Below are 26,602 nucleotides of genomic sequence, written 5' to 3' on the forward strand. Positions count from 1 at the left end.
GGGCAGCGGCGGCGCGCAGGCGCAGAGCGGGCGGCGGCGGCGGCACCGAGAGCAGCGCCGGGAATTGCACCGGGAATTGCATCAGGAGCTGCATTAGGAGCTGCAGTCATGCCGGGGCTGCTGCTGGGGGATGAGGCGCCCAACTTCGAGGCGGACACCACGCAGGGTCGCATCCGCTTCCACGACTTCCTGGGAGACTCGTGAGTGCTTGGGGATGCGGTGGGAGCGGGAGCGGGAGCGGGGGTGGGATGTCCGCGCCGCCGGGGAGCGCGGTGAGGCGGGACGGAGCGGGGCCGCTCACCGCGTTCCTTCCTTCCTTCCTTCCTTCCTTCCTTCCTTCCTTCCTTCCTTCCTTCCTTCCTTCCTTCCTTCCTTCTGCACGCTGAGTCCCGTGTCACACGGTTCTGGGGGCTCGCTCCAAAATGTGGGTTTTCCTCGTGGAACCGGGGCGCCGAACACGGCGGGATTCCCGGTGGGCAGAATCCCGTTCCCATCGTCCCCGGAGGGCGAGCCGAGCTCCCGAGGACAGAGGAGAGGCAAAGCCCGGCTGGCCAGAGCGGCGCTCAGCCCAGGGCGGTGCTGGGGACAGCTCGGTGTCCCGAGAGTGCCCAGGTGACAGAGAGGACAGCTCGGTGTCCCGGGAGTGCCAAGGTGACAGAGAGGACAGCTCGGTGTCCCGGGAGTGCCAAGGTGACAAAGGACAGCTCGGTGCCACGAGAGTGCCAAGGTGACAAAGGGGACAGCTCGGTGTCCCGGGAGTGCCAAGGTGACAAAGGGGACAGCTCGGTGTCCCGGGAGTGCCCAGGTGTGCCCAGGTGACAAAGGCCCCGCTCCCTCGGGCACCGTTCCGCAGCCGCTGCCCCATTCCCGACACGGGCACGGCACCCCGGACCCCGCTCCCGGTAACGCTTGGCAGGCTTGGATCAGCCCCTGCTGTGGCCATTGGGAGCTTGGGCAGAGGGGAATAAGAGCCCTGTGAGCCCTTGTGGAAGCGGCTGTTCCGGCCGGGCACACAGCTCTCCCCTCCTGCTCGCTGCTGTTTGCTCACGGAGCGCAGGCATTGTCCGAGGAGCCTCCTGGCACCATGGCCAGGGAGCTCCACGTCAATAATTCCTGGTGACCCGTGGCAGTCACACGGCCCTGGCAGAGCTGCAGGAACCCTCACCTCGTCCCTCCAGCTGCATTCCCAAGGCTCTCAGACAGGGCTTTTGCTGTGGTGCTGGGGGCCGGGTGAAGATCAGTGCAGTAAGATCTGTGTGGTTTGAGCTGAGAAATGGTGGAAGGAGTCTCTGGCAGGGAATTTGGAGTGCTGGGGGTGGCTTTGCTTTAGCCCCTGGGAAGTCCTGAGAGCCTTTTTGCTCCAACTTGTCCTGCTGGGCTGCATTGCTGCCTTTCTCTGTGCACTCTTTACCTTACCTGGGAGGTGCAGGATTAGTGTTTGCTGCTTTAAAGACTCAAAATCCATTGCTGCCAAGCTGAGGTGGCTGTGTCATTGTAACAGGAGCCACAATGTGATGTTAACTTCTGGCCTCCCCCACTATTGATTAATTCTTACCTTTTAATGAAGTGTAGCTCACAGCAGCAGCTGGGTTAAGGCTTGGTCCTGTCCCATTCTTTTGAGCTGCACGATGCACATTTGTGTGTGTCTCCTCGTGCAGGTCAGGTGCAGGGGTAGTGGCCAGCTCGTGAGTCAGTGGCCATCTCTGCAATAACCTGGCCAGGCACCCCCTCACACGTGGGGTCTCTGGGCTGCACTGTACACCTGGCTCCCCAAACTTCCTCCCTCACACAGCAGTGTCCACCTCCATGTGACGCACCAGGGGCTATTCCAGCATCTCCTGCAGGATCCTGGTGGCAGAGTGGGGAGCGAGATGCAGGGAGTTTCCCAGAGCAGGGCTTATCTCATGGAAGTTTCTGGTGATAGGGAAGGAAGAGTTGCCGGGGCAGGAATTCCTTATCAGAGTTGAGCTGTTCCTGCACTCCGTGCTGTGCAGTCTGCACAGCATTGGGAGTGATGAAAGTTTGACAAGAAAGTCTCACAGATATGTATGCTTAGCAGAAAGGTTTTTGAATGTAAAATCTGAAGAAATAATGGAAGCAAGTTTTGATATAGAAGAAAGGAATTGCTGAGCCAGTCTTACTGGATAACCAAGGAGGCAAAGGGTGTGTTAGTTAGAAGGGGTTTTTATGGCTTAGAGGAAAGGATAAACCCACCCCAAACAAGATGTTTTTACCAAGCAGAAAGAGAGCACAGGCAAACAAGCCTGCCAATGCTGCAAGTAGAAAAAAGGTCTCAGAATTTTCCACTGCAAGAAAACTGAAAAACAACTTCTAGTTTAAACTGTAATGTACTAACTTTTAGTGATTGGAGAATAGTAACAAGAATATGGTAATTATAGCAGTTATGATAGGCTATAGATAAAAGTTAAGGTATAGATTGGTTCTGCTGTATTAAGATGCTCAGCAAAGAAAAGTATAGAATGCATTGTAACCTAAACTAAGGGTCTGCAGGGCTGCCTGCAGCTGGGGCTGACACAGGCTCTGTCCTGCTGTAACACCTTGGATGTTATAAACTGCATTTTGGAGAGCCCCTGGAGCCCCCCATCCCTCATTCAGGCTCTTACAGCACAGCCTTTGCCTGCAGCACAAACCAGAACCACAGCTGACCTTCACAGCTGCTTCCCTGCCGTTGCAGGTGGGGCATCCTGTTCTCCCACCCGCGGGACTTCACCCCCGTGTGCACCACGGAGCTGGGCCGGGCGGCCAAGCTGGCACCTGAGTTCAGCAAGCGCAACGTGAAGATGATCGCGCTCTCCATCGACAGCGTGCAGGACCACCTCTCCTGGTGCAAGGTACGGGCTCTGGGGGGGCCTCAGGGCCAGCTTGTGCTGCTGCCATGCTCCAAAGGCTGCAGAAAATGCCCATGCAGCCTTGGAGGTACAAGCGTCGCATCCCAAAGTGTGGCGGTGCTGAAATGCAGAGCGGGAATGGGGAGGGTCTTCTCCATCTTCATGGAGCACCCCACAAAGTCCAGGGTGCTCTTTGCACTTTGATGGTGATGCCTTGAGAAGGCTGAGCTAGAACAGAGGCTGGACAGAGTTAAAGAATAAAGTAGGGATTTATTAAACGGCCTCAATGGATCCACCTTGGGCAGCACAAGAGCCCAGCCAGGGCTGCACCCAAGATGAACCAAAATGGTCACAAAATGGATGACTGGTCATGGGGTCTCTCACTTTTATAAGTTCTGCTCTATGTGCACATTGGAGTTAATCGCCCAATTACAGCTTTAGGTTATCAAGTCCCATCCTTCCTGTTTTTCTCTCTTCAGCCCACGGTGTTTGTGCTCTTGGTGCTGAGATTTGGATCATTTGTCCTTGGTCCCCAGCTGGAGCAGGAATTGTTTTGTCTCCCTGCTCTGTGCACAGAGCTCACCATCCCCTAATACGAAGCCCAGACCCACACACTAAAGCAGCACAGAACCTGAAAAATAGAAAAGCGCAAACCTGAGGCATCAATATAAGAGGAAAGCAATATTACCGCTGTCCCAGCACTACTGAAAGGGTTAAAATGTGTGGAGGTGATGCCAGAACCTCAGAGGAAGGCAGCCTACCCACAGACCCTCAGGAAGTTCTGTAATAAAACAGGAAAGGAAAAGAGGCATCAGAAGTGAGGAGAAAATTGCAATTCGTGCTCAGGCAGAGAGGAGAAAACAAATGGACATGTTAACTGTAAAATCACAAATAGGAGAATGTTAAGTGTAAAATGGACATGAGGGAGTATTAAAAAGAGATGGGAATGGAATAACTCAGTGAAGGACCTTGCAAGGAACTAAAGAAAAACTTCAAAGGCAGCCTGTGTGTGCTACCAGGGAGAATGCTGCCAGGGCTAGAGGTGGCAGGGGTCTAAAATGAGTGTTTCAGACAGAAATGGCCAGAGTGTAAAAATCCTTGGGTGAATTACCTGCCACTCTCTTAGCTCTTAAAATTGGGAATGTTCTCACGTATTTTCCAGGGGTGAGAGGTGCTTGCAATAAGAGGCATTAAAGGTGAGAAATTTCTACACTCAGCTGGACATTACTTTGTGACTAACTGGCTTTAGAAATTAGCTAATTGCCTTATTGCTTAAATCAGCCTTTGTACCTGAGTGGTGCATGGCCAATGCCCCAGCAAGCCTCAGAAGGGCCTGGGAAAAGCAATGTACAAATCCCAGTAAATGAGATTTCTGTGCTGCTCAAACTGGCTGAAACCAGCGGACAAATTAGCAAATAACATGTCATTAGCCAGAACAGAACATTTGTGTTGTGCTTTTGTGAGGGAGACTCATCTGCTGCTTGGTCAAAGCTGAGGTGTTAGGGTGTTGCTGACTTCTGCAAAGCCTTTGAATTTGCAAGCAGCTTTTTCATGAAGTCAGCTCTGTGAAGGGCAGGCTCTTTCTTGCAGGAAAGCAGGGATTTGTGTCAAGGGAGGGAAGTGCTGAGCTCTTTCATCCTGGAGGGAAGTGCTGAGCTCTTTCATCCTGCAGGGATGTGTGGGGTTCAGCGGACTCAGGTGATCTGAAAAAGAGATGAACAATGAGCTGACTCTGCTGATCCTATGGAATTATTCACATGGCACAACCTCAGGTGAGACCAGGAAAAGTGGCAGAACAGCCTTGATGCTGGCTGAGGGGAGGCAGAGCAGGAAAGCTTTCCAGAAAAACCATGGAGAGGCAGTGACTGAAGCTGTGGTGAGCTTCCTGTGAGGCTGGGAGAAGCCTTGGAGCCAGAGGTTTGGAAGTGTCAGCTCAGCACCTGTCAGACAGAAGCAGCTGAAAATCCTCCAGAGCCAAAGATCCAGCTGGTGAGGACAAGGCTGGAGTGTTCCATGCAGCCTGTGTTTCACTGGATTGAGACCTGGAGTGAACAAAATTTTGGGTGGGCAGAACCCTGTGTGCAGCATTCCCAAACACACCTCTGCTCCCTGTCTGGATGAAGATGCTTTTACCTGGGCCACAGCCTGCAAGGAAGCAAGGGGGCAGGAGGGGTGGCTGAACTCCTGCATGAAACAATAAGGAAACTTGTGCCAGGTCTCAGTGGGCAGATGGGATCTGCCTGGGAAGGTGGGGCCAGAGTGCAGCCAGGAATCCCTGTGTCCCTTTGTGCAGCTGTGCTTTCCAGCCAGGGATGTCACAGCTCTTCTTGGCCATCCCTAGGCACAGAACAGAGCCTTGCTCCAGGACTGGGGACTCTGGCTCAGCCAGGGATTGATCCCAGCTCCCCAGGCAAGAGGTTGCTGCTTCTCCAAGGGCTGGGGGAATGCCTGAGCTCCCTGAGCAGGCCCTGCTGTGCTGTCAGAGGTTTCAGTGCTCTCTCTGGCCGGGGATACCTGCACCTTGGTGACTCAGTGGTGAATCAATCCCTCCTGTGATGTCTGGTTTCAGCTTGGACTCTGGAAAGAAAATCAGTGATTAGGGAAGGGAGTCATGGGTGTTTTATTGCAACACAGTGTGGTTTGTGAGGCTGTTTTCTCCCCAGGCCAGGAAATTACGTGCATTTTGGAACAAGTTACAGTCCATAGGATTCAGACAATACTTCTCAGAAACTCTGCTCATCCTCCAGCCCTGCTCTAAAGAGAGGAGTGGGTGGCTCTCATTTGCTGATGTCCATCTGCAGCCTCCTGTGACTCTGTGGAGCATTCAGCTGCATTTCTCCTCAGCTGAACTCTCCAGCTCTGCTCTCCTTCCCTGCTCTGCTCTGCCAAGGCAGGTTTGCAGGACAGCAGAACCAATTCCCTGCTTCCTTCCAAGGCAGGCCTGGCCACAGCCCAGCTGAGAGCAGTGGCCCCTTTCTGCAGAGCTGTGGTGACACAGAAAGGCCTGGGGAGAAAACAGGCAAAGAGCAAAGCTGGAAAGGAAACCTTTGGCCACGAGTGCACCACTTGACCTGCTTGCAGCATCCTGAGCAGCTGGGGCAGGGCTACAGCCCCTTTTGTCAGCACCAGCAGCCATGGGGAGGGTGCAGGGCCTGCCTGCTCTTGCTGCTGTTGGTGTGCTCTGAGCAGAGCCAAAGGGCAGCATTTCCAACCCTGCCCTCCCTGGGTTCCCTGTGAGCAGGGCCCAGCCTGCTCCCCACATTCAGAGCCCGGGGAAGGCAGGGGGGTTTGCACACTGAGGTTATCAGCTGAGCTGATAATGCAGCACAGCCCTATGAGGGAGCCTCACAGCAGCATTGCAGTCACTTTTGTCTCCTTGTAGCATGCAGAGGGTGGAAGGAACAGGCTGCCCTGTCCTGGGGCAAGAGCCTCGAGTTCTGCTTGCTCTGATGCTGGCAGCTGCCCTGCCTGTGCTGCCCTGAGCAGGCTCCTCCCAGCACTGCTGGGGCTCCCTGTGACCTGGGAGGGTGGCACTGCAGACCCCAGGCATAACTTAAATGCTCTAGTTGAGTCCAAACCAAGTGTGGAGATGCTCAAAATACATTTCTTTGTGTGTATTTGTGAAGCAGGTCCAGTTGGGATCAGTACAGCCTCATAAACCATGTTCACAAGGCAGAGCCTCCAGGGCTGTGGAGGGAGATGGTTTTCTCTACTGTGCCAGGAGTGGTTCAGAAATGAGTGAGCAGCATCCCAGCACCTGCACTCAGGCTTCCAGTGGAGTTTTTTGAGAGCCTTTAGTTAAGTAAGCTGTGAGTGACTCACTGGATGGCACTGGTGCCTTGCACAAGACCTGTGGAGTGTTGGGCCTTTCTTTGTCAGCTGGTTTGCTCTGCCACTAGAGAAACAACTCCTTAGGAGCACAGTCCAGTTCAGCTGTGACACCAACACACCTGTCAGCAGTGCAGGAGGGAGCTGGAAGAGGGGCACAGTTCTCAGTTAAAGCTCTCTGTGTCACTAGCAGGGGCAGGAATTCCCTGTTGCTCCATGCCCACTGTCTGGGCAAAGCAGCTGCTGCCCAGGCTGTGAGCACAGACAGCCTGAGAACTGACCTCCAGAACGAGGAGGCACAAAAATTTCTGGTTTGTCACCTGATTTCTGGAAACTCATGGAAGGCCATGAACCCTGGCTGTGCTGTCCCAGCCCGAGGCCTTGGGGCCAGGGAGCTCCTGGCTCTGCCTGGCCTCTGCCTCTGTGCTGGTGCCACAGGAACATCCCATGGCTTTGTCCCTGCAGGACATCAATGCCTACAACGGGGAGCAGCCTGCAGAGAAGCTGCCCTTCCCCATCATTGCTGACAAGAACCGGGAGCTGGCTGTCAAGCTGGGCATGCTGGACCCGGACGAGCAGGACAAGGACGGGATGCCCCTGACGGCTCGAGTGGTGAGTCCTGCCTGTCCCACAGCACCAGGCCTGCCCAGCAGCACAGAGCCACGGCTGCCAGCCTGCCCTGGGCCTGTGGGGCAGCTCACCTGGATGGGCATGGCCACCCCCAGGAGCTGGGCTGGCTCCCTTGGGTTCTGTCATGGTGATCCACCAATTCTGGTCGTGCCTGTCCCAACTCATTTCTGTCAGTGCTGGATCTGCTGGGCTTTCCCTTTCCCCTCATGTGCTTGCACTAGAAGGGCACAAGTAGCAAAACGAGCTGGTGTTGGACACAGGAGCTCCCAGAGCAAAAGCCCATCCCCTGGGCATCAGTTGCTCTCTGGATCCCCTCTGTGGCATCTCCCCTGTCCCAACACCTGTGGTCAGGCAGCTCCTGGGAAAGGAAGGAGCATCAGGGCTGAGCAGATCCAGCAGTGCAATCAGACAAATGTGCCCAGCCCCTGACACTGTCTTCCTGTGCTCAGGTGTTCGTTTTTGGCCCTGATAAGAAGCTGAAGCTCTCTATCCTGTACCCAGCCACCACTGGGAGAAACTTTGATGAGATCCTGAGAGTGGTGGACTCCCTGCAGCTCACAGCATACAAGAAGGTCGCTACCCCTGTGGACTGGAAGGTGAGGAGCAGGGCAAAGCTCACAGCCAGGCACTGGGAACAGGCATTGAAATGGCAGCCAGCCCCCCTTGGAGGGGCACCTAGGCTGGGGGAAGCAGCAGCTGGAGGCAGAGGGAAACCTCTGAAGGTTTCCCCAGTCGGCTGGGCCAGCTCAGCCACCTCCCAGCAAAGCAGATCTTCCCCAGGGCTTGGAGTCAAGGGGGAGCCAGCACCAGCTGCCCAGGGCTGTCTGAACTGTAGGAATGGATGAGCAGACCAGGGCAAGCTGTGCTCCATCCAGCATCACAGAGAGGCTCAGCCTTCCCCCTCCTCCCTCCCTGTTCCCCTGGGAGTGCCATGGCTGTGGGATGCCGTTGGCAGGGCTGGCAGGTGGCACAGCTCTCCCTTTGGACATCTCCCGTGGCTCCTGGTGTAGCTCCCACTCTGCCCTCACTGCTGGCTCCAGGCATGGGACATCACTCACAGGGGGGCAGTGCCACCCGTGCCCAGCCCTGCCAGCTCCTGACTGTCCCCATTTGTCCCCATCTGCTCCCCAGCCCGGTGACAGCGTCATGGTCGTGCCCACCTTACCTGACGAGGAGGCCAAGAAGCTCTTCCCCAAAGGTGTCTTCACCAAGGAGCTGCCCTCAGGCAAGAAGTACCTGCGCTACACCCCACAGCCAGAGTGAGGGCTGGCTGTCTGTCTGTCTGTCTGTCCATCCTGCTGGGATGCCAGAGCCTTCCCGAGCCCAGCTCCTGCCCCTCTGACACCGCACCACCTACAGCCTTGTCCTGGCACACTGCTGCTGCATGGCAGCCCTGAGCCAGCCCTCCTGAACCAGCCCTCCTGAACCAGCCCAGAACCAGCCCTCCTGTCCCTCCATTCCCACCCCCCCAGAACCAACCCCTGGGTGTTCTCCTGCCTCAGCCCGGCCCTGCCAGGAGCACACGAGCAGCCCAGAGGGGACTGCGGGGCTCCTGCTCTGGTGTCCCTCCCGTCTGGTGCCAGCCTGGAGGCGTGGTGAGGAGGGGTGTCCTGCTGGGACAGGGAGCTCTGGGGGCTCCAAGCTGCTGTGTGCCTTTCAGAGCAGCCATCTAACCTGTGCTCCATGAGTAGGGGAGGAGCTGCAGAGCTAAATCTCTCACCTCTTAACTGCTTTCTTGTCTCTTGCTGGAAGGTGATGGTTTCCAGGTTTTGTGGAAGAGGGAGTCAAGCAAATAAACTGACCTTCAGTACTACCCGCAGTGTCCCTTGTCTGTCCCCCACATTTGCTGTGTTCCCTGTGGGCACCAGCTGGGATTTGTGCCCAGGCTCTGGAGGGGGTGGCAGCAGCACAGACTGCCCTTGTTCTTGCTCTGCAAGGAAGGAGTTTTGGAGGGACAGCTTGTCCCAGGGCACACGCTCTCAGACAAGGCAGCTGTGCTTTCCCTGCTGGGGAGGAACAATGTCCCTGAGCCTTGGCCTTGGCTGCAGGGCAGGTCCTTCCCTGCTCCTGGGGCATGAGCAGGCACGACAGGATCCCTGCAGACTCCTGCTCTCCCACACCTCCTTCTCAGGGATTTGTCAAGAAATGAGCAATGTTTTAATATAACAGCAGGAAAGAAAGCTGCTCACTGAATAGCTCATACGGTGGCTGCCAGCACCCCTCAGTGCCCAGCACAGCCAGCAATGCTCAAAAGGAGCAGCTGTTGAAGAAATCAGCTAACTTGGGCACAAATGTACCCCCCCAGCAAGTGGGGACTGGCAGGTTTGATGTTCAAGGTGAGCAAAGCACCGAATGCAGTGAGATCCCCCTCCAGACTAAACCTCAGGCAGCACCCACAACCCTCTTTCATTACCCCTCCCCCCCCAAAAAAGAGATTTATTAATTTTTAATTGCCTTCAGGAGCTATGCAGTGAATATTGGTGTATTTCCCCAAATGGCTTTTAAATGAACCTTCATTATGAAACTCCTTATTATTCCCATGTATTATTTTGACTGGAAGATAGGAACAGTTGGTCTCTGGGCTGATTTTTGTTCTCACTCTTCCACTCTGCAAGAAAGGGGAGAGGGAATGTACAATTTCAAAAGGGAAACATCTTTTTTCAGTGTAGCTTTTCAGCTTTATCAAGCTGGCAGCTTTCCTAGTTCCCATGGCTGGGCTGCACAAACTCCTGGGCTTCTTGCTGCTCCCTCACTTTGATCTGCTTTCCTAAGGGAAAAAGGAACATCTGCCCCCTCCAAGCTTTCCAACCAACTGCCCAGTTTTCTGGAGGTGTGAGGACACAGCCCCATGGCAGATTTGTGCCAACAGCCTGCTCAGAACATCCCCTGGGGAAGGGCACTGCAGGGCCAGCACAGCCTCTCTGGGACAGCACAGAAGCCACCTGCAAGTCAGGACAAAGTGGAGCAAATCCTGTCACCAGACCCAAGGGCTTAAAGCCAGCAGGGACAGCCACTGGTGCCACTGCTGAGGCAGACTGAAATTCCATGAATTCCCGCCTGCTCCCTGGTGCTGCCATGGCCCCAGAGGTACAAACCAGCCAGAGACACTCAAGCAAACACAAGGTTTGGCTCCAATACAGCTCGAGTAGTTTTCTTTTAATCCCAGAGAAGTGAAATGCAACATTTTTCGAGTTGGTAATAACATCCAGAGACACAAGTCCAAGCCCCCTACTGGGTAAAGTCATTTGTGTTTAAGGCACTCTGCAAAACCAGCTTTCCTCTCCCTCTCTGATTTTCCCCACGCGGCAGCAGAATACCTGGTTTGGTCTGTTCTCCGTAGTGACATTCATCCATCCTGGCTCCTCCCACCCTCTCCAGGGGCTGGAAACAGCAAATCCAGCGGGAGAGGCACCAGGAGGCAGGGTCAGTAAACAGGGATGGGCAGGGGAGGGAGCACTCCAAGCTTCTGCAGGGAGGGGTGAGCACCGGGTGCCCTCCCTGCAGGCACGGTGTGCTCCCCTTGCCTCCCCTGCCTCTCCAAAAGGGGATGGGAGCCTGGGGACCCACAAGCATCCCTCCCCAGAGGTGCTCCCAGCAGCACCCCAAAAGGCAGGGGCTGGGTGTGGGGGAGGCCCAGCTGCCCCCACTGTGCAGCAGAAATGAGCTCCCCCCCCCCGACTTCCAGTTGTCAATAAATACCAATAAATAACTTAAATAAATAAATAGATAAATAAATAAGTGACCCTAGGGTGGGAAGGAGGGGAAGGGGCACCCAAGGCTCAGGGCACAGGGAGCATGAGGGTGGGCATTTCCATGGGCTGCCCCTCCCTGAGATAACAGGGTGCTGGTGGGGAAGGGGGGCACAGGGAGAGCATCCCGTGGGGGGAAGCCCAGGAGTCTGAGTGCTCATCCAGCCACAGGGAACAAGCCAAACTCAGAATCATACATGGGAACTCTCCCCCACACCCTCCCTCCTTCCTCTGAGCACCAGCAGCCCCAGAGCTCCATCTCCACCCAGGTGTGAGCACGCACCTCTGCCAACAGGCAAAATGCCTGCACGTTTCTGTAAACGCTGTTTGCATGTGTTTCTGTGCAAACAATTTTTGCAAACTTTTTTTTTCCCCCTTCTTTTTTAACGGGGAAATGCCCACAAAGACAACCCATGCACCAAACCAAGTGCATCAAATCCAGCTGTCAGAGGAGCAGGAATGGAAGCCTGGCAGAAGCCTGGAGAGGTGAACACAGGCACAGCCCCAGGGCTCAGCCAACACCTGCCTGCAGGCTGGGGCAGCCCTGGGGCATCAGGCACACAGCTACAGCCAGGCACGGAGCCTGACCCTGGCACCAGGATGTTGCAGACATTCATGGACAGGAATTCAGCCAGTGCTGTCTCAGTGTCATGGCATCAGCCACGTGGCAAGGCTCAGACTGGCCAGCAAATCCCAAAAGGTGGCAATGTTGAGTCCAACAGCATCCCTGCAGCAGTGTCCCTGCTCTCCCAGGCACTGGAGCCACGGTGCTGCCACAGCAGCTCCCTGGGCTGACAGCAGCCTGCAGCCACTTCCCGTGGGTTTTGGGGAGCTGGCTCACACAGCCTCTAGACACAGCATCCTCTCCCAGCAGGAAGCCCACCTTGGAGCCACCTGTTTGTTGGGGAGCCCCTTCCTCTGGCATTTTAGCTCTGATGCTGCCAGAGATGTTTCTGTCCCCCTGGGTCAAAAGTATACACCTGTCTTACTTCAAACCAAAAGGTACTTACCCCTCCTCCCCCAGTCCTTAAGGAAAATTGTATTTCAAGTTTCTAACCCCTCTCCACACACAGTTTTTGAAAAACAAAACATCAGTGATGGCAAAAGCTGCCATCAGTCCCGCACCAGGACAAAACCACAGTCTCACAAGAGCAGGACATCTTCCCACACCACAAGCTCCCTGTGGGAGCTCTGCTGCAAAAAACACAGCAAACCAAAGCTCAAAGCCCTCTCTCCCTCCAAGCCTGCCCCCTGCAGAACCCCACCCAGGCACGGAAAGCAGCAGGTTCCCAGCCCAGCGGGAGCGCCGGCCCCAGCACACGGAATTGTTGCACCAGGGCATCCAAAGGAAACGCTCCCAGAGGAAAAATACATAAAGAACTGGATCAGCAGCAAACACTACTGAGGGCAATAAATAGCACGGGGATTTCACAGGGATTTTTGGTCTAAGATGCCTCGGAAGCCCCTGTGCTGGCAGGGCCCGGGGTGCAGGGAAGTGTCACCCTACTCCGCCCCAGGCTGTCCTGCCAGCAGGATAGCACAGGGACCTTCCCAGCAGGAATGACCTGCATCCCCAGGGCAGCACAGCCTCCCTGCAGTGTGAAGAAGGCAAGGCTGTGAGCTGGAGGAGCTGCAGGGCTCATGCCAGGGAGGACAGAGCAGAGAAAGCAGCAAAAGCTGTAAGCACCAGCCCAGGAGTGATGGAGCACCCGGAGCAGCGGCAGCACAGCCATGGTTTATGCCTCTGCTGCAGCTCCAGGGTGAGATCCTGGGAACTGCCAGCTGCATCCCACAGCAGCGTGCTGCCCCACGGACCAGCCAGTGCCAGCCATCCAGGCAGCAAGGAGTGAGGAGAAAGGCAAGTAAATCCCCTGTGACCCCTCCAAGCACAGCAGCAGGAGGCAGCCCCAGGCAGCACATTCAGCTCCTCCTTCCCAAGCAAATCCAGGCCTGCCCTGAACAGCCTCCACTCACATCCCTGCCTTGCACAGAGCTTGGGGAGGTACCACAAAGCATGGTGGCCCAGCCAGCAGCCACCCTGCTCCATGGGTGGCTGGAAGAGGCCTCCACATGAAGCAGCATCTGCATGGAAAATGAGCAAGCACCCAACTTCTAGCAAGGGAGCGGGGTCTGCAGTGAAGCAAAGCGAGTCCAGGGGTACCTGTGGGCTGGTTTGAGTACCCCACACACACCCAGAGCACCCGGGCTGGGAGAACGGCAGCGCCCCCATTCCCCACCCGGACTGGGCTGACAATCCTTCTGCTGAAGGGCCGAAGGGCCAGCGGGCTCGGGAGAGGAGGCTGAGGGATGCAAAGACTTAGTAGTGCACCTTACAACAAAAGGACATCTAACCTGTCCTTAGACCTCACCCCAAGACAGAAAAGAGCTATGGCATCTCCTACACTCACAACTACTCCAAACACACCCAGACGCATGCAAAACGTGTCCCGCTGCCCCCGGGCTGCAGAAAACTCCTCCCGGGTGGTGGCACTGACCAGCACCGGGCTCTGGCCCGCCCCCAGCACTGCCCGGTCCCACCCCACTGCCGGCCCTCCCGCCCGGTCCCAGCGGGCAGGCGAGGGGGGGATCATGGATCTGAAATGCATAGGTACAGACATGGCAGGGACACGGCAGGAACACGGGGACCACAGCAGCCCCTGCTGCCAGCAGGAACAGCCTCTGCTTCTCCCTCTGGCTGGGTGGGAAGCAGGCATCTGCCACGGGCACAGTTCAACCACACTGATGTTCCTCGCGCTGCCCCGCAAGGAAAGACGAGTCCTTTGTGTCAGATGGCCTCTGTGCCAGCTGCAAGTACTCCATTCCGCTTCCCAGGAAATCCTCCAGCTCAGCAAACCCTCTTCTGCACCCTTGTGCCAGCCAGGCTCTATTTCTGCCCAAGGAGGAGCCACGTTTCCAAGCACAACAAGAAAGGCAGGAGAGCCCGAGAGGTCAGCTTTGGCTGGGCAGCCCTGTCCGTGCGCAGCGGGCTGGGGGCAGCCAGGGGCTCGGCTGCACGCCCTACTTGGGAGGTATCACCACGATGGGCTGCCCTCGCTTGGGTCTCCACATGAGCACCTGGGCGTCGTTGGCGTTGGGCTTCACGAGTGCGTTGGGCGGGATGGGCTCCATCCTGCTGAGGATCCGCGGCTGCTCCTGCTGAGTCCTGCCCACCAGCCGCGCCCTCTGCCCCAGCAGCTGCATGGGGTCCACCTCAATGTCCACCCGCATCCTCCACTTGATGGTCTGCAGGATGATCTTCTCCTTGGTGGTGGTGTTCATGGCCACGAGCCACGTGGTGAAGCTCTGGTCCCTTTTAATCCTGGTCAGCAGTGGCACGTTGCTGTTGCTCACGGGCACGGCCCACGTCACGCTGGGGTAGAAATTGTCGTTCATGCTCACCGAGAACCTGGAGATCTTGTTAGTGGGCCCCACCAGGGTCACGGTTTCTGTGGTGTTTCCGTACCAGGGGTAGCTCACCCCATCCGAATCGCTGATGGCTTTTACTCGTCCTTCCCGCAGGTCAGGCAGCTCCCAGCTCGACCTAGTGAAGAGGAAGAGGAAGATGAGCAGGGAAATGGCAGCACAGGGACCCTCTGCCTGCCTGCAGCAAACTCTCAGGGACAGCCCTGAAGAACAAATTCAGCTTCGGTTCCTTGAGCACGTCCAGCTCGAGCTTTTGCTCTGCCAACACAATGCCATTTTAATTAACCTGCAATTAAACTGACTGGGCCAAAACCCACTGCTGACTCTCTCTGGGGTCACTCACTCCCTGATCAGCTCCTGTGCTGGAGAACAGCCATCCCTGTCCCCCAGCTGCAGTCCAGCCCCTCAGCAGCCCCTTCCTGCAGGAGGTCTGTGATTTTTATGCCTTAAACACTGAGACACATACAACAATTGAATCCCACACTTAAGCCTGCCGCTGGCACCATTAAATCCCTGCAATATGGCTGGTGGGGAGGATTCAGCCCAAATCTTTGCTGCTGGCCATGCTACCAACATGGTGGGGCTACAGCAAGGCCTGTGTGGCAATAACACGGGAGCAGCTTTGCAGCAGAGGGGCTGGGGCCACACTTGTGACATCCCTCCAAGTGATCACCCCACTCACTCCAACGTCCCCAAGTGCTCCATGCCCCACGTGCACCAATCTGTGGCGATACAAGGATGCAGCACAAGGACCTGCTGCTCCCCCAGCACCCACAGAACGGTGGCAGCAGCAGCAGGAGCCCACAGCGAGCTGCAGAACAGACCCCTCTGGACATCTCCCCTCTCACATCACCCCTTTCCAAAGGCAGAAGACACAGACAGAGAGCCAACAGCTTTGCCCGTCAGCATCCCCACAAGTCACACTCAGCCTTGGGAAAGGCTGTTTTCCAGCTGCCACTTCTACCCAGCACCACAACCTTCCCTTCTTGTAACACAAGCCAAGGGAGCAACTCCCCCAGCACAGCCCATGCTCCAGTCCCAGTCCCAAAGAAGAAACGATGCTTGGTGGGAGACAGCGGCCACAAAGCCCTCGGAGAGGCGAGGTCCGGGCCAGCAGGATGGTGTGGGAGCTGCTGTGGGGCCCGAGGGGCAGGAACTGTGGGGTCAGGGAGTGGGGCTGGAGTGAAGGTGCTGCCCGTGTGTGGCTGCAGAGGTGGGGTAGAGGGGCAGCACAGGGTGCTGGGGCAGCAGCACAGGGTGCCAGAGATGCAGCACCCAATGCCGGGGTGCAGAGCCCAATGCCAGAGATGCAGCTCCCAATGCCAGAGATGCAGCTCCCAATGCCCGGTGCAGCTCCCGGTGCCTGCGGGCGGAGCAGGGCAGGGCAGGGCAGGTGCCCGCCCCGGGGAGTCCCGGCCGTTCCCAGCCCGGGCCCCGCGCCCCCAGAACCCCCCGTGTCCCCGTGCCCGCGGTGCTCACACGCCCAGGTCGCTGTAGGTGTTGTAGAACTCCATGTGGTTGCAGGCCTGGATCCAGCCCACCACCCAGGTGTGCCGGCGGGCGATGGGCGGCATGAGGACGCGGGCGGAGGCGCGGAAGTAGGGCGTGCGGTACCGCAGCACCACCGGCGAGCTCTCCTCGATGGCCGTGGCCGCCGGCTCGATGGTGGCCGACACGTCCGACACCACGATCTGCTCGCGGCGCACCCGCGCCTTGCAGGCCACGCTCTGCAGGCACCCCATGGCCGCGGCCGAGCCGCCGTCACCGCGGGCCCGGGGGGGCGGCCGGTCCCGCCGCCGCCCGCCCGCCGCGCATCGCCGCCCGCCGCACGGCGCCCGCACCGGCGCCGGCAGGGCGAAGGCGCTGCCGCCCTCTCTTCCGGCCCTCGCCGGCCGCCGTACGCCGGCCGCGGCGGGCACGTGCGCGCCGGTGGGCGGGGCGCGGCGACAGCGGCGCGCGCGTCACGGGCGGAAGCGGAACAGGAAGCGGAAGCGGCGCCGGGGCCGCCCGGTACCGGGGGACGCGCCGAGAGCGGGGGCACCGCGCCCCGGCCGGGCAGGAGCGCGGGGCGGGGATAACCGGCAGGGCGCGGGGAGGGGGAGACGGAAGCGGCCCGGGCAGGGGGACATGCCGGGCCCCGAGCGGGCCTGGCAGCGGGTGAGCGGTGACCGGCGCCCGCCTCCCGCAGGCCGCCCGCCGTCGCCATGCCGAGCCCCCGGAGCGGCCGCGAGCGGCGCGCCGGCAGCGGCGGCCGCCTGGAGTTCCTGTCGCTGAGCCAGCGCGGGCCCGCCGCCCCCGACAGCCCGTCCCGCCGCAGGGAGCCCGCCGGCGCCGCCGCCGCGCCGCTGCCCGAGGAGGACTGCATGAAGCTGAACCCGTCCTTCGTGGGCATCGCCCTCAGCTCCCTGCTCGCCATCGACCTCTGGGCCTCCAAGCGCCTGGGGGTCTGCGCTGGGGAGGGCTCGGCCTGGGGCAGTGCCCGCCCCCTCATGAAGGTCATCGAGGTGTCGGGGCACGGCATCCCCTGGGTGCTCGGCACCTTCTACGGGCTCTGGCACACTGACAGCTCGGCGGCCAGGGAGGTGCTGCTCAACCTGCTCTTTGGTGAGGCGGGGGCCCGCCCCGGGGCTGGGGAGGGCGACCCGAGGGATGGGGCACAGCTGGGCAAGCCGAAGGCCCGAGAGCACCGGCTGGTTTTGAGCAGCCTGTGCGGGCTCACCCGGGATGCCTGCCGGTGGCAGAGGAGTGACCCCGCGGCCTAAGGGCGTGGTGGCAGCGACACGAGTCACCTGGCACAGCTGGCACCACGCACTGGCAAACTCCCGACTGCAAACTGCTCTCGCGGTTACAAAACGCTCTCGGGGCTGAAGCCTCTCGGCTCCCCACGCTTGGCACAACAGCACGCTCCAGGTGCAGTGTTGAGACACCAGACCTTTCCCTGAAAAGCTGCTCTGGCACACAGACCCTTGGCTTCCTGCCCACAGGGCCTTCGTGGATTGTTCTGTTCCAGCCAGTGAGGAAACCTGGTTTAAAGCACGACTTTTAATCCTGCGTGCTGTAGTATTTCACACACACACACAGAACAGCCTAGATCTATTTAAGAGAATTAATTTTTGCATGTTTAGAAACTGTTATAGCTCTAGGACACCAGACCTTCTCTCTCTTGTTATCTTGTATTAAGTTGCAAATAATTAGGATCTCACATTCAATTTTGAATTGAAATTTGCTTGGTGGGAAATAGGTTTGTGCATCTTTCTCATCCAGCAGCATGTGGTTAAATTGGAGCCCCACAGCAGAACCGGATGCCTCCAGCCTAACCTTTGCTCCAAGGAGAGGTGTCCCAGCACCTCAGTGCTCTGGGCAAGAGCCACCCACCTCCTTGGGGATCTGTTCCTGGGTTGCAGCACCCCTGTGGGGAAGAACGATTCCCTTGTGTCCAACTTGAATTCCCAGATCCTGTGTAGAAAGAGAAAAAGCAAATGATCTAGTTTTACATGTGGAAAAAAAAATTTGGTCTTAAATGATTAACCAAAGGAAATGAACTGAAGTGACCAAAAGATTTGGTGTCCAGAAATGTGTCTTAGGACAAACAGAAGTTGATCTCTTACACAACAAGAAGTAGCCCTGGCTATGGGTGCTGTGCTAAGCTGAGCTAACAGGGATGGATAAAGCACCCTCTGCCCTAAATGAGAAGCTGCTCTTGCAAAATACTGGCTGAACATTTACCACAGGCGCTTTGCCTCCTCTGTGACAACAGCGTTTAGCCCTCAGGGGCAAGCCACCATAACTTATCCTTGATTCATCTCTTGAGAACCAGAGCAGGGTTAACTTTACCCCCAGCAGCAGGGAGCAGGCAGACCCCAGGAGCCCTGGCAGGCCACCAGCCCTGAGCATTTCCCGCTGACCTGTGCCCGAGGGGAGTGGGTTGATCATTCACCCAGCCAGTTTGACCCCGGTCAGCAGGGCAGACAGCAGTGCAGAGTCAGCACTGCCAGGAAGGGAGCTCTGGGGACTTCATGCCTCTACTGCCCTCAGATTAAGGAGCAGACTGGCCCCGAGTCGTGGCAAGATCAGATTCTGCGGAGAGAAAAGCCCTGGGGTGCAGGCTGGGCAGGGCCCTGTCGGCTGTGGCAGGCCAAGGGGCTGCTGGTGCAGGAGGCATGTGTGCAGAGGAGCAGAGCTTGAGGATGTGCTCCTTCTGCTGCAGAAGGCCAAGAGCAGCTGTGTGCTGTGCTCTCCCTGCCTGGGTCTTGCAGCCATGGGGAAAAACATCACCTTCAGGCAGCTTTGACGGCCGATGGCCCTTAGCTGATGATCCTGCTTTCAGTAACCCCTGTTGCTGTCTCTCCCAGCGTTGCTGCTGGACCTGGTGATGGTGTCGGTGGTGAAGGGGCTCGTCAAGCGGCCGCGGCCCACGCACAACAAGATGGACATGTTCGTCACCATCTCGGTGGACAAGTACTCCTTCCCCTCGGGCCACGCCACCAGGGCCGCTCTCGTCTGCCGCTTCGTGCTGCGCCACCTGGTCCTGGCCGTGCCGCTGCGTGTGCTCGTGGTGCTCTGGGCCCTCATCGTCAGCATCTCCCGGGTCATGCTGGGCAGGCACAACATGACAGACGTACTCTTCGGGCTGCTGCTGGGCTACGCGCTCTACGGCGTGGTGGAGCACTGCTGGCTGTCCCCGGCCACCGCGCCCGCCCTCTTCGCGCTCTGGAGCCGCTGAGCGCCCGCCGGCCTCGGCACAAGGCAGGGGCCGTGTGCTGCCGTTCTGAGCACACACGGGACGGGATTCTGGTGCTGAAGTGGCATCCTGAATCCCGTCAGTCCGGCCAAGACTTCCACACGAGCGGTGCTGCAGGCTCCAGGGCCTGCACTCAGATGTCTGGTGCTGTCCTGCCCTCCCGTGGGCTGCCAGGCAGGGGCTGCGCTGACTGTTCTCTGGTGACCAAAAGCAGTCTCTGCAGAGCCTGGGGAGGGCTCAGCACACCCAGCCGGCAGCTCGCTGCTCATACTGTGAATCTGCATGCTCTCTGGGCACCTGCAATGGCCCATGGTGTACGTGGTAGCTGTGACTCTGCAGAGGTTTCTCTGCAATCACCCCTGTATCTGTATCCTATAAATACACTGATCATGCTGCTGTCGCAAGCATACCCTGCACAGCCTGATCTACAGCACTTGCCTGGAGGGGACCCACAGGGCTCTTTCCTCAGAGGTAGACAGAGCTTTGCCTCCCTAAGCAATCTCTTCCCTATTGCTCTCAATTTAAGTGCTGCACCAAGGCTACATGTCAAGCACATGGCCCCCAGAGTCATTGGGAAAGTAGAGTGGCACTGAAGGGTTGATCATTCAGTGGGCAGCGGTGAGCAGCCCCCAGCAGCAGCCTGCTCCTGAAGCTCTTATCCAGAGCTCCCCAGAGTTCCTTTTGCCCTCCAGAGGGTTTCCAGTTTCTCAGGGGGTACAATGCATTCACAGCAATTCCCAATCAAAAGCATATTCCAGGCTGCAGAGAGAGTCCTGCAAGAGCCAGCCCCTTCCCAGAGCCCAGAAATACACCCAGCCCCAGGTCTGAGCCTTGCTTGCACCTCCTCCAGCAAGAGGCCCTGGCTCTGCCAACCATGGCCACAGCTCCCTGTGCTCCAGGCAGGCTGGCTTTCCTCTCCTGGCACCACTGGCGGCCTGTTTTTCACAGAGGGCTGCTGGTCCTTGGCAGGAGGGGACCACAAGGAGCCTCTCTAATGAGCTAGGGCTGAGACTGAGCCAGAAAATCATAAAACACACTTCAGCAGGGACCACAGCCAGGCAGGGAGTGAGGGCTCTAGACTGAGCTCACATAATCAGCCTCATCAGTGCTCCTGGCACGTCAGTAAAGGGATTGGGCCCAGGTGAGGCTCTTTGTGGTCATTGAGGTTTATTAGTGCACTCAGGACCTGGCAAAGCACCAATTAAGTCATATTAAGACCAAGCAGTGTTTAAGTGTGCTGTTCTCCTGGGTGGAGTGTGCAGGAGCAGCCTGATGGCTGCTGGTACAAGCACCCTGTCACTTGTACAGGGGCTGAAATGGAAGTGCTTGACATGACAAGGTTCCCCTGGAGATGAGCCCTGACCCAATGACAGGGTGAGACAAGGAAGCTTCCAGGTCTGGGTTGGTGCTGCAGTGACCAAAAAATAATCCCCTGGGTTGCACCGCAGGCCTGGCAGCCAGCTGGGCCAGTCTGGCAATTGCACAGCAGCACCAGGACACTCTGGCCAGCCCTCCTGCCCCAAGGCAGAGGACCAGCCCTGTGGTGGCTGTGGAAGCACAGGCAGGTGGCACACTCTGGGTGGGCAGCGTTGGGTGGGCAGGGCTTGTTGTGCATGTGTGGCTCCCACACATGCGTGTGCCAAAAAGTGGCTCTTGACTCACTTGCATGACACTCCATGAGGCCCTGGTAGCACCCACCATCACCACTGCACAGCCCTGCTGGGTCACAGGCTGCCTGGCCAGCTCTTTTGTGCTTCTCTGCAGCTCCACCAGAGAGACCTTTGCTCTCCATGCTTGTCATCTCCAAGCGTGGGTGCAGCCATGATAGGACAGAGGAGCTTTCTGCCCCACTTGTCCCACAGCATTTCTGCCCACTGTGGAAGCCCAGAGCAGACACTGTACAGCAGGCACTGCTGCACACCATCTGCATCCTGGGTGCTTGCCAGGTATGGGGAACTGTGAATTTCCACAGACATCAACCAACCAAATACCAACCTAAACCAAAATGTCATGGCATGCCCCTAGTGCCCGGCAGCACGGTTTTTCTGTACTGAGTCCAGCTACAGGGGGGTAAAGTCCAAGGCTATGCAGCCTCCTGCAGGGAGAAGGGCAAATTCAGAGACAACCTGCACAGAGGTTTCATAGCAACAGCAGAGTGGTAGAGAGCTCAGAGAGCTCCCCAGTACCTGTTGCCCTTGGGCAGTCTGTGCAGAGCTTGCAAGAGCCAGAAGCCAGCCGACAGCAGAGCAGGAAGAGTAGCACTGCCTGTGCTGCCAGCTCTCCATTCCTGTGCTGATCCCTTGCTTGGTAAGATGCTTTTGATGCCTTTTGACAGGCAGGCACAGAGTGTGGGTTGGCAGCTCAGCGTCTCTGCCTCGGGCAGAGATCAGCCCTTGCTGACAGCAAGGGACAGAAAGAGCTTTATTAAGCTTACCGCAAACATACTATGAGTTTTGTAAGGTTAAAACCGCTTCAGCTGCAGACCTTGGCCCTTCTGCCTTACTCAGTTCTCCGCATATGGAAGAGCAAATTTCCCCTGCAGCCTCAGGGGCTGTCTGGCTGTGAGTGTGCCAGGAGCCAGCAGCAAGTTTGGATCCACATGGTCTGTGCCTCCTGCTGTGAGGGACAGCCTTTTCCTTGCTGGTCCCAGCACCCTCACACCAGGGACACCCCAGCAGCGTGGTGCTCCTCTCACCGGGGTTCCACTGGCGCCAAGGACTCTGCTAGCCCAGGGGTGAGCCGTGGCTATGGGGACACTGTGCCGACACGCCCAGGCCAGGGGGACAGGGGATGTGGGCGATCCAGTGCCGGCTGCCACTGGAGCAGCCAGAGCGCTGTGTCACCCCGAGTACCACAATAAGCGGGCGTGGAGTGATCCCGATAATCCTAGGGTCAAAATCCAGGACAGCGCTTGTTTACCAAGCACGCAACCACAAGGATGGGCTGCGCTGCGTGTCCGTGTCCCCGCGCAGCGCCTGGGACGGCTCCTGCGGCCGCCGGCCGAGGCTGCGGCCCCGCCGCTGCCGGAACAGCCGTGCAGGCGGTCGGGAGCCGGCCTTCCTCTCCCCGCGCCCGTGGGAGGAGTGACGGAGGGGGAGGCCCCGCTCCCGGACGCTGCGCATCACCGAGCCAGGCCGCGGGCCGGCCTCACGGGCCGGGGCACCCCGGCAGAGAGCCTCGCACGGCCCCGTGCCCGCCGCCAGCCTTCCCTGGGCTGCTCGTCCCACGGCCGCAGGTCGGTGAAGGGTGTCCCCCGGGCTGCCGGCACCAGCGGGCACCGCGACAGCACTACAGCAATCTCCGCGGGGAAGCGAGAGGGCAAAGGGCAGGCAGGGGGGCTGTCACCCGCGGGGAGGGAGCTGTCGGTCCCCACAGCAGGGCACAGCACTTCAGGGCACCTCCATCGCCGGGACTTGGCATGGGCGCGGAGATTTTGGGGCTCCCTGACAGTCGGTAGGATTTCTCCTCAAGGCGTCCAGAGGCGGCACCACAGTAGTGCAAAACCCAGCACTGGCCAGGTCTACACCTGGCGGGGGACAGCAGTGGCTTTGCACCCGAGACACACTTTTGAGGGGCTGCCTCTGTTGCTTGGGACCTCTTTGAGCAGGCTCAAAGTCTTGCACAGTCGCAGCGCTGGCAGCTCAAGCCCGCTGTCCGACGCTGTCCCCAGGCAGAGAGCCGACGGTGGAGCGCAGCATGGCAAAGAAAGTGGCCATCATCGGCGGGGGCAGCAGCGGGCTGTGCGCCATCAAAGCCTGCCTGCAGGAGGGGCTGCAGCCCGTCTGCTTCGAGAGGACCGGCGACATCGGAGGCCTCTGGAGGTTTGAGGTAAACCCTGCTGGCCTCGTGTCCTGCTTGGGGTCACCACCGCAGGGGTCCGTGGTGGTTATTGGGGCGGCAGCCGGCCATAGTGGGATCCTCTGGGTGAGACTGAGGGCAGGGGCTCCATGAAAAGAGGATCCTCATCAACCCCAGCCATCCTTCCCCATCGTTCCCCGGGCAGCGCTGAGCTGTGCCCCCCTCCCACAGGAGCACCCCGAGGACGGCCGTGCCAGCATCTACCGCTCCGTCATCATCAACACCTCCAAGGAGATGATGTGCTTCAGCGACTTCCCCATCCCTGAGGACTTCCCCAACTACATGCACAACTCCAAGATCATGGAGTACTTCCGCATGTACGCCCAGCACTTCGACCTGCTCCGCCACATCCGCTTCAGGGTGAGGCCTGGGGCCCGAGGGGGAGGTGGCAGCGGGAGCGGGGCACAGGGTGCCTGACGCCGCTGTCCTGTGCCAGACCAGCGTGTGCCGCGTGTCCAAGCGCCCCGACTTCGCCAGCAGCGGGCAGTGGGAGGTGGTGACGGAGAGCGAGGGGAAGCAGGAGGCGGCCGTCTTCGACGCCGTGCTGGTGTGCAGCGGGCATCACACCAACGCTCATCTCCCCCTCAGCTCCTTCCCAGGTACTGCCCTGTACACCAGTGTGAGGAGACACCAGAGACACTAGAAAGCTAGTCCATGCCTGTCCCTATTCTCCCTGCTGCTTTCCCCCCGGCCCAAACATTTCCCTGCCTTGTTTTGACTCCAGGAGAGCTCCTGTGCTCCCCAGGAGTGCTGTGGTGGGGTAAGGGAGCGTCTCCAGTCTTTAGGGGATGATCCTCCAACCTGGCACCAGGAAGCCAAGCATCCCTCCTCCTTCTGCTCACAGGAATTGAGAAGTTCAAGGGCCACTATCTCCACAGCCGAGACTACAAGGATGCTCAGGCTTTCACAGACAAAAGAGTTGTTGTCATCGGGATTGGGAATTCAGGGTCAGACCTGGCTGTGGAGATCAGCCAAACAGCCCAGCAGGTAAGCAGGAGTAGGGTCCCAGTGGGCAGAATTGACCCTGTGGGACACTGTCAGCTCTGCAGGGACACCAGGACCAAGGCACTTGCACAGCTGCTTTTCCATGCCAGCACTCGCTGTGTTTGGCAGTGCTGGCTCCTGCCAATCCCAGCTGCCAAGCAACTGAGACTTGGTCCCACTCCCCTGCGAGATGCCAGTCACCAGCTCCCTCTGCCCTCTGGGTCTCAACCCAGTGCTTGGGCAGCAAAAAGCAGAGTGATCCCTGGGCAAGGGCACGTCCCCTGCAGGGCAGCCCTCCCAGGACCACCACTGCCTTCAGGCAGCAATCCTTCTTCCTTGTCTAGGTGTTCCTCAGCACCCGCCGGGGTGCCTGGATCTTCAACCGCGTTGGAGATCAGGGCTACCCCATCGACACCATCTTAACCACCCGCCTGAAGACATTCCTGCAGGGGCTGCTCAGCTCATCCATCACATGCGACTACATGGAGAAGAAGCTGAATGCCAGGTTTGATCACTCACGTTACGGCCTCAAGCCAAAGCACAGGTATCACCAAACATCCCCCCTGCCAAGAAGGGATCCTCTGCCTCTTTCTGTGTCCTGCCCAGCTTGGCCATTCCCTGCTCCCTGTGCTTGGACTGGGTTATTATCTTGTTGTGCCCAGGCAATGCTTAAGGGAGCCACCACTGCCCCTTCCAAGGACTCTTGGAGACAGCAGTGTAGGGGCAGCTGCCCCAGAGTAGGAAGCAGCAGCTGGAGCAGGACACGGAGCAGAGACACTTCCTTCCCAGCCCTAATGGTTTCTTGTACCTTCCAGGGTCTTTCAACAGCACCCCACTGTCAACGATGATCTGCCCAACCGCATCATTTCGGGCAGGGTGCGGGTGAAGCCAAACATCCAGGAGTTCACAGAGACATCTGCCAACTTTGAGGATGGCACCAGGGAAGATGTCGATGCCATAGTTTTTGCCACAGGATACAGCTTCTCCTTCCCATTCCTCGAGGGCTGCGTGAAGGTGGTGGAGAATGAGATTCCCCTCTACAAATTCATGTTCCCCCCTGATCTGGAGAAGCCAACACTGGCTTTCATCGGCCTCATCCAGCCCCTAGGAGCCATCATGCCCATCTCAGAGCTCCAGAGTCGCTGGGCCACCCGTGTCTTCAAAGGTAAGTCATGCAAACCTGCTCTGTAGATGCAGTCCTGGAGTGAGGGCAGTCAGTGAGATGGCCTCTTCTCTGAGAGGCACAGGCACACCCATACCCTGAGCTCCACAGGCTGCTCCTTCCCATCCTGTGGCACTTGGACGTGCCTAAGGTGCGAGCCCACACACCACGGTGGTGCTGGCAGAGGCACAGCACCCAGGCAAGGCCAGCACCACAGTGGCCGCTGTGTCTCATCCTCCCCAGGGCTGAACGAGCTGCCCCTGCAGCACGACATGGAGGCTGACATTGAGCAGAAGAAAGAAGCGATGGCAAAGCGGTAAGATCCCTGCAGGGATGCCTTAGGCACAGCTGCTCATGGGCATCCATCCTGTCCCATGGATGTGTCCTGGCACATTTCTGTGTGCCAACAGAGGGCAGGGATGTCATTGGCCACACTACCCACAGTCCAGTCTGTCCAATACCGCCTTCCTGGTGTGCAGGGTACCTGCCAGCTCTGATTTCAGCACCTACCTGCCCTCCTCCCTGCCCACAGGTACGTGAAGAGCCAGCGGCACACCATCCAGGTGGATTACATCCCTTACATGGACGAGCTCGCCCACCAGCTGGGGGTCAAGCCCAACCTGCTCTCCCTGTTCCTCATGGACCCCAGGCTGGCCATGGAGGTGGCCTTCGGTCCGTGCACGCCGTACCAGTACCGGCTGCGGGGCCCGGGCGCGTGGGAGGGTGCCAGGGAAGCCATCCTCACCCAGCAGCAGCGCATCCTCAAGCCCCTGCAGACACGACCCGTGGAAGAGAGCACCTCAGCCCCTGCCATGCCCCTCATCTTCAAGCTGATCGGGGCCGTGGCCATCCTGGCAGCCATTTTTGCTTACTTGTAGGTGCCCTGCAAGCGCAGGAAGGGAGGCTTTTGTCCTGGGGTGACTCCCTTAACCAGGACAGCTTTGCAATGTGCTGTAGGACTGGCTGGCCACCCCTGCCCCTTGGCAGCCTCTGGTGGCAGAAACCTTCCTGCTGCCTGGCACGGCCCAGCTGTGACCACACCATGAACTAGGGATGCACAGAGCCTCCCCAGCTGCCAAAACAATGCTTGGGCTCCTGCTCTGCACCTCCCCTTGGGGAATGCTGTCATGGACAGAGGAGGAAACCTGCTCACTGCAGGCTAAATTCCAGTCCCTCTCAGCCAGCGCTCTGGGCTTTTCTGTCCCCTGTAACCCAGCCATGCCAATTTTGCCACACACACACCAGAGCTAAGCAGCAAAGGCACAGCACACTTTCTAAGTGGATAAATGCAATAAACAGCCAAGTGTCTGTCCTGCTACTGCCACCGTCACGATCCTCCGTGTACTGTGGGAATGCTCATGGGTTTGAGATCAGCCTT

The 26,602-nt window shown here is 58.3% G+C and overlaps 4 protein-coding genes across 5 annotated transcripts; 3 read left to right on the top strand and 1 right to left on the bottom strand.

Annotated features, from left to right (window-relative positions):
• Positions 1-14: 14 nt before the first annotated feature.
• On the top strand, positions 15-9,120 carry PRDX6 (peroxiredoxin 6). The gene is made up of 5 exons (XM_066556204.1): positions 15-200; positions 2,696-2,852; positions 7,143-7,289; positions 7,757-7,903; positions 8,439-9,120. The coding sequence occupies exons 1-5, from the start codon at positions 109-111 to the stop codon at positions 8,568-8,570; spliced, it is 675 nt and encodes a 224-aa protein (XP_066412301.1). The 5' UTR covers positions 15-108; the 3' UTR covers positions 8,571-9,120.
• Positions 9,121-10,448: 1,328 nt separating this feature from the next.
• On the bottom strand, positions 10,449-16,221 carry FAM78B (family with sequence similarity 78 member B). Its single transcript, XM_066556203.1, has 2 exons — positions 15,959-16,221; positions 10,449-14,597 (listed from the first exon to the last, which is right to left on the bottom strand). The coding sequence occupies exons 1-2, from the start codon at positions 16,219-16,221 to the stop codon at positions 14,075-14,077; spliced, it is 786 nt and encodes a 261-aa protein (XP_066412300.1). The 3' UTR covers positions 10,449-14,074.
• Positions 16,222-16,584: 363 nt separating this feature from the next.
• Positions 16,585-19,636, top strand: PLPP6 (phospholipid phosphatase 6). The gene is made up of 2 exons (XM_066555607.1): positions 16,585-17,083; positions 18,832-19,636. Exons 1-2 carry the CDS (start codon positions 16,684-16,686, stop codon positions 19,200-19,202), a joined length of 771 nt encoding a protein of 256 aa, XP_066411704.1. The 5' UTR covers positions 16,585-16,683; the 3' UTR covers positions 19,203-19,636.
• Positions 19,637-21,482: 1,846 nt separating this feature from the next.
• On the top strand, positions 21,483-26,555 carry LOC136559907 (flavin-containing monooxygenase 5-like). Of its 2 annotated transcripts, none has more exons than XM_066555418.1 (9): positions 21,483-21,527; positions 22,891-23,048; positions 23,250-23,438; positions 23,515-23,677; positions 23,923-24,065; positions 24,407-24,606; positions 24,878-25,227; positions 25,468-25,540; positions 25,757-26,555. In XM_066555418.1, exons 2-9 carry the CDS (start codon positions 22,917-22,919, stop codon positions 26,100-26,102), a joined length of 1,596 nt encoding a protein of 531 aa, XP_066411515.1. In that variant the 5' UTR covers positions 21,483-21,527; positions 22,891-22,916; the 3' UTR covers positions 26,103-26,555. The 2 variants fall into 2 exon arrangements, with proteins under 2 accessions (XP_066411515.1, XP_066411514.1); XM_066555417.1 differs by lacking the exon at positions 21,483-21,527 and adding an exon at positions 22,351-22,455.
• Positions 26,556-26,602: the final 47 nt, after the last annotated feature.

The sequence above is a fragment of the Molothrus aeneus genome, chromosome 9 (assembly GCF_037042795.1).
Source record: "Molothrus aeneus isolate 106 chromosome 9, BPBGC_Maene_1.0, whole genome shotgun sequence".
Taxonomy (NCBI): domain Eukaryota; kingdom Metazoa; phylum Chordata; class Aves; order Passeriformes; family Icteridae; genus Molothrus; species Molothrus aeneus.

What these genes read in the sequence shown, in the direction of transcription:
- FAM78B (XM_066556203.1), bottom strand. Translation starts at nt 16,221, where the DNA reads ATGGGGTGCCTGCAGAGCGTGGCCTGCAAGGCGCGGGTGCGCCGCGAG. An exon ending in ACCTACAGCGACCTGGGCGT is followed by an intron (nt 14,598 to 15,958) that starts GTGAGCACCGCG and finishes CCTCTTCACTAG; the next exon opens with GTCGAGCTGGGAGCTGCCTG.
- PRDX6 (XM_066556204.1), top strand. Translation starts at nt 109, where the DNA reads ATGCCGGGGCTGCTGCTGGGGGATGAGGCGCCCAACTTCGAGGCGGAC. An exon ending in ACCACCTCTCCTGGTGCAAG is followed by an intron (nt 2,853 to 7,142) that starts GTACGGGCTCTG and finishes TTGTCCCTGCAG; the next exon opens with GACATCAATGCCTACAACGG. An exon ending in TGCCCCTGACGGCTCGAGTG is followed by an intron (nt 7,290 to 7,756) that starts GTGAGTCCTGCC and finishes TCCTGTGCTCAG; the next exon opens with GTGTTCGTTTTTGGCCCTGA.
- PLPP6 (XM_066555607.1), top strand. Translation starts at nt 16,684, where the DNA reads ATGCCGAGCCCCCGGAGCGGCCGCGAGCGGCGCGCCGGCAGCGGCGGC. An exon ending in GCTGCTCAACCTGCTCTTTG is followed by an intron (nt 17,084 to 18,831) that starts GTGAGGCGGGGG and finishes TGTCTCTCCCAG; the next exon opens with CGTTGCTGCTGGACCTGGTG.
- LOC136559907 (XM_066555418.1), top strand. Translation starts at nt 22,917, where the DNA reads ATGGCAAAGAAAGTGGCCATCATCGGCGGGGGCAGCAGCGGGCTGTGC. An exon ending in TCCGCCACATCCGCTTCAGG is followed by an intron (nt 23,439 to 23,514) that starts GTGAGGCCTGGG and finishes GTCCTGTGCCAG; the next exon opens with ACCAGCGTGTGCCGCGTGTC. An exon ending in TCAGCCAAACAGCCCAGCAG is followed by an intron (nt 24,066 to 24,406) that starts GTAAGCAGGAGT and finishes TTCCTTGTCTAG; the next exon opens with GTGTTCCTCAGCACCCGCCG.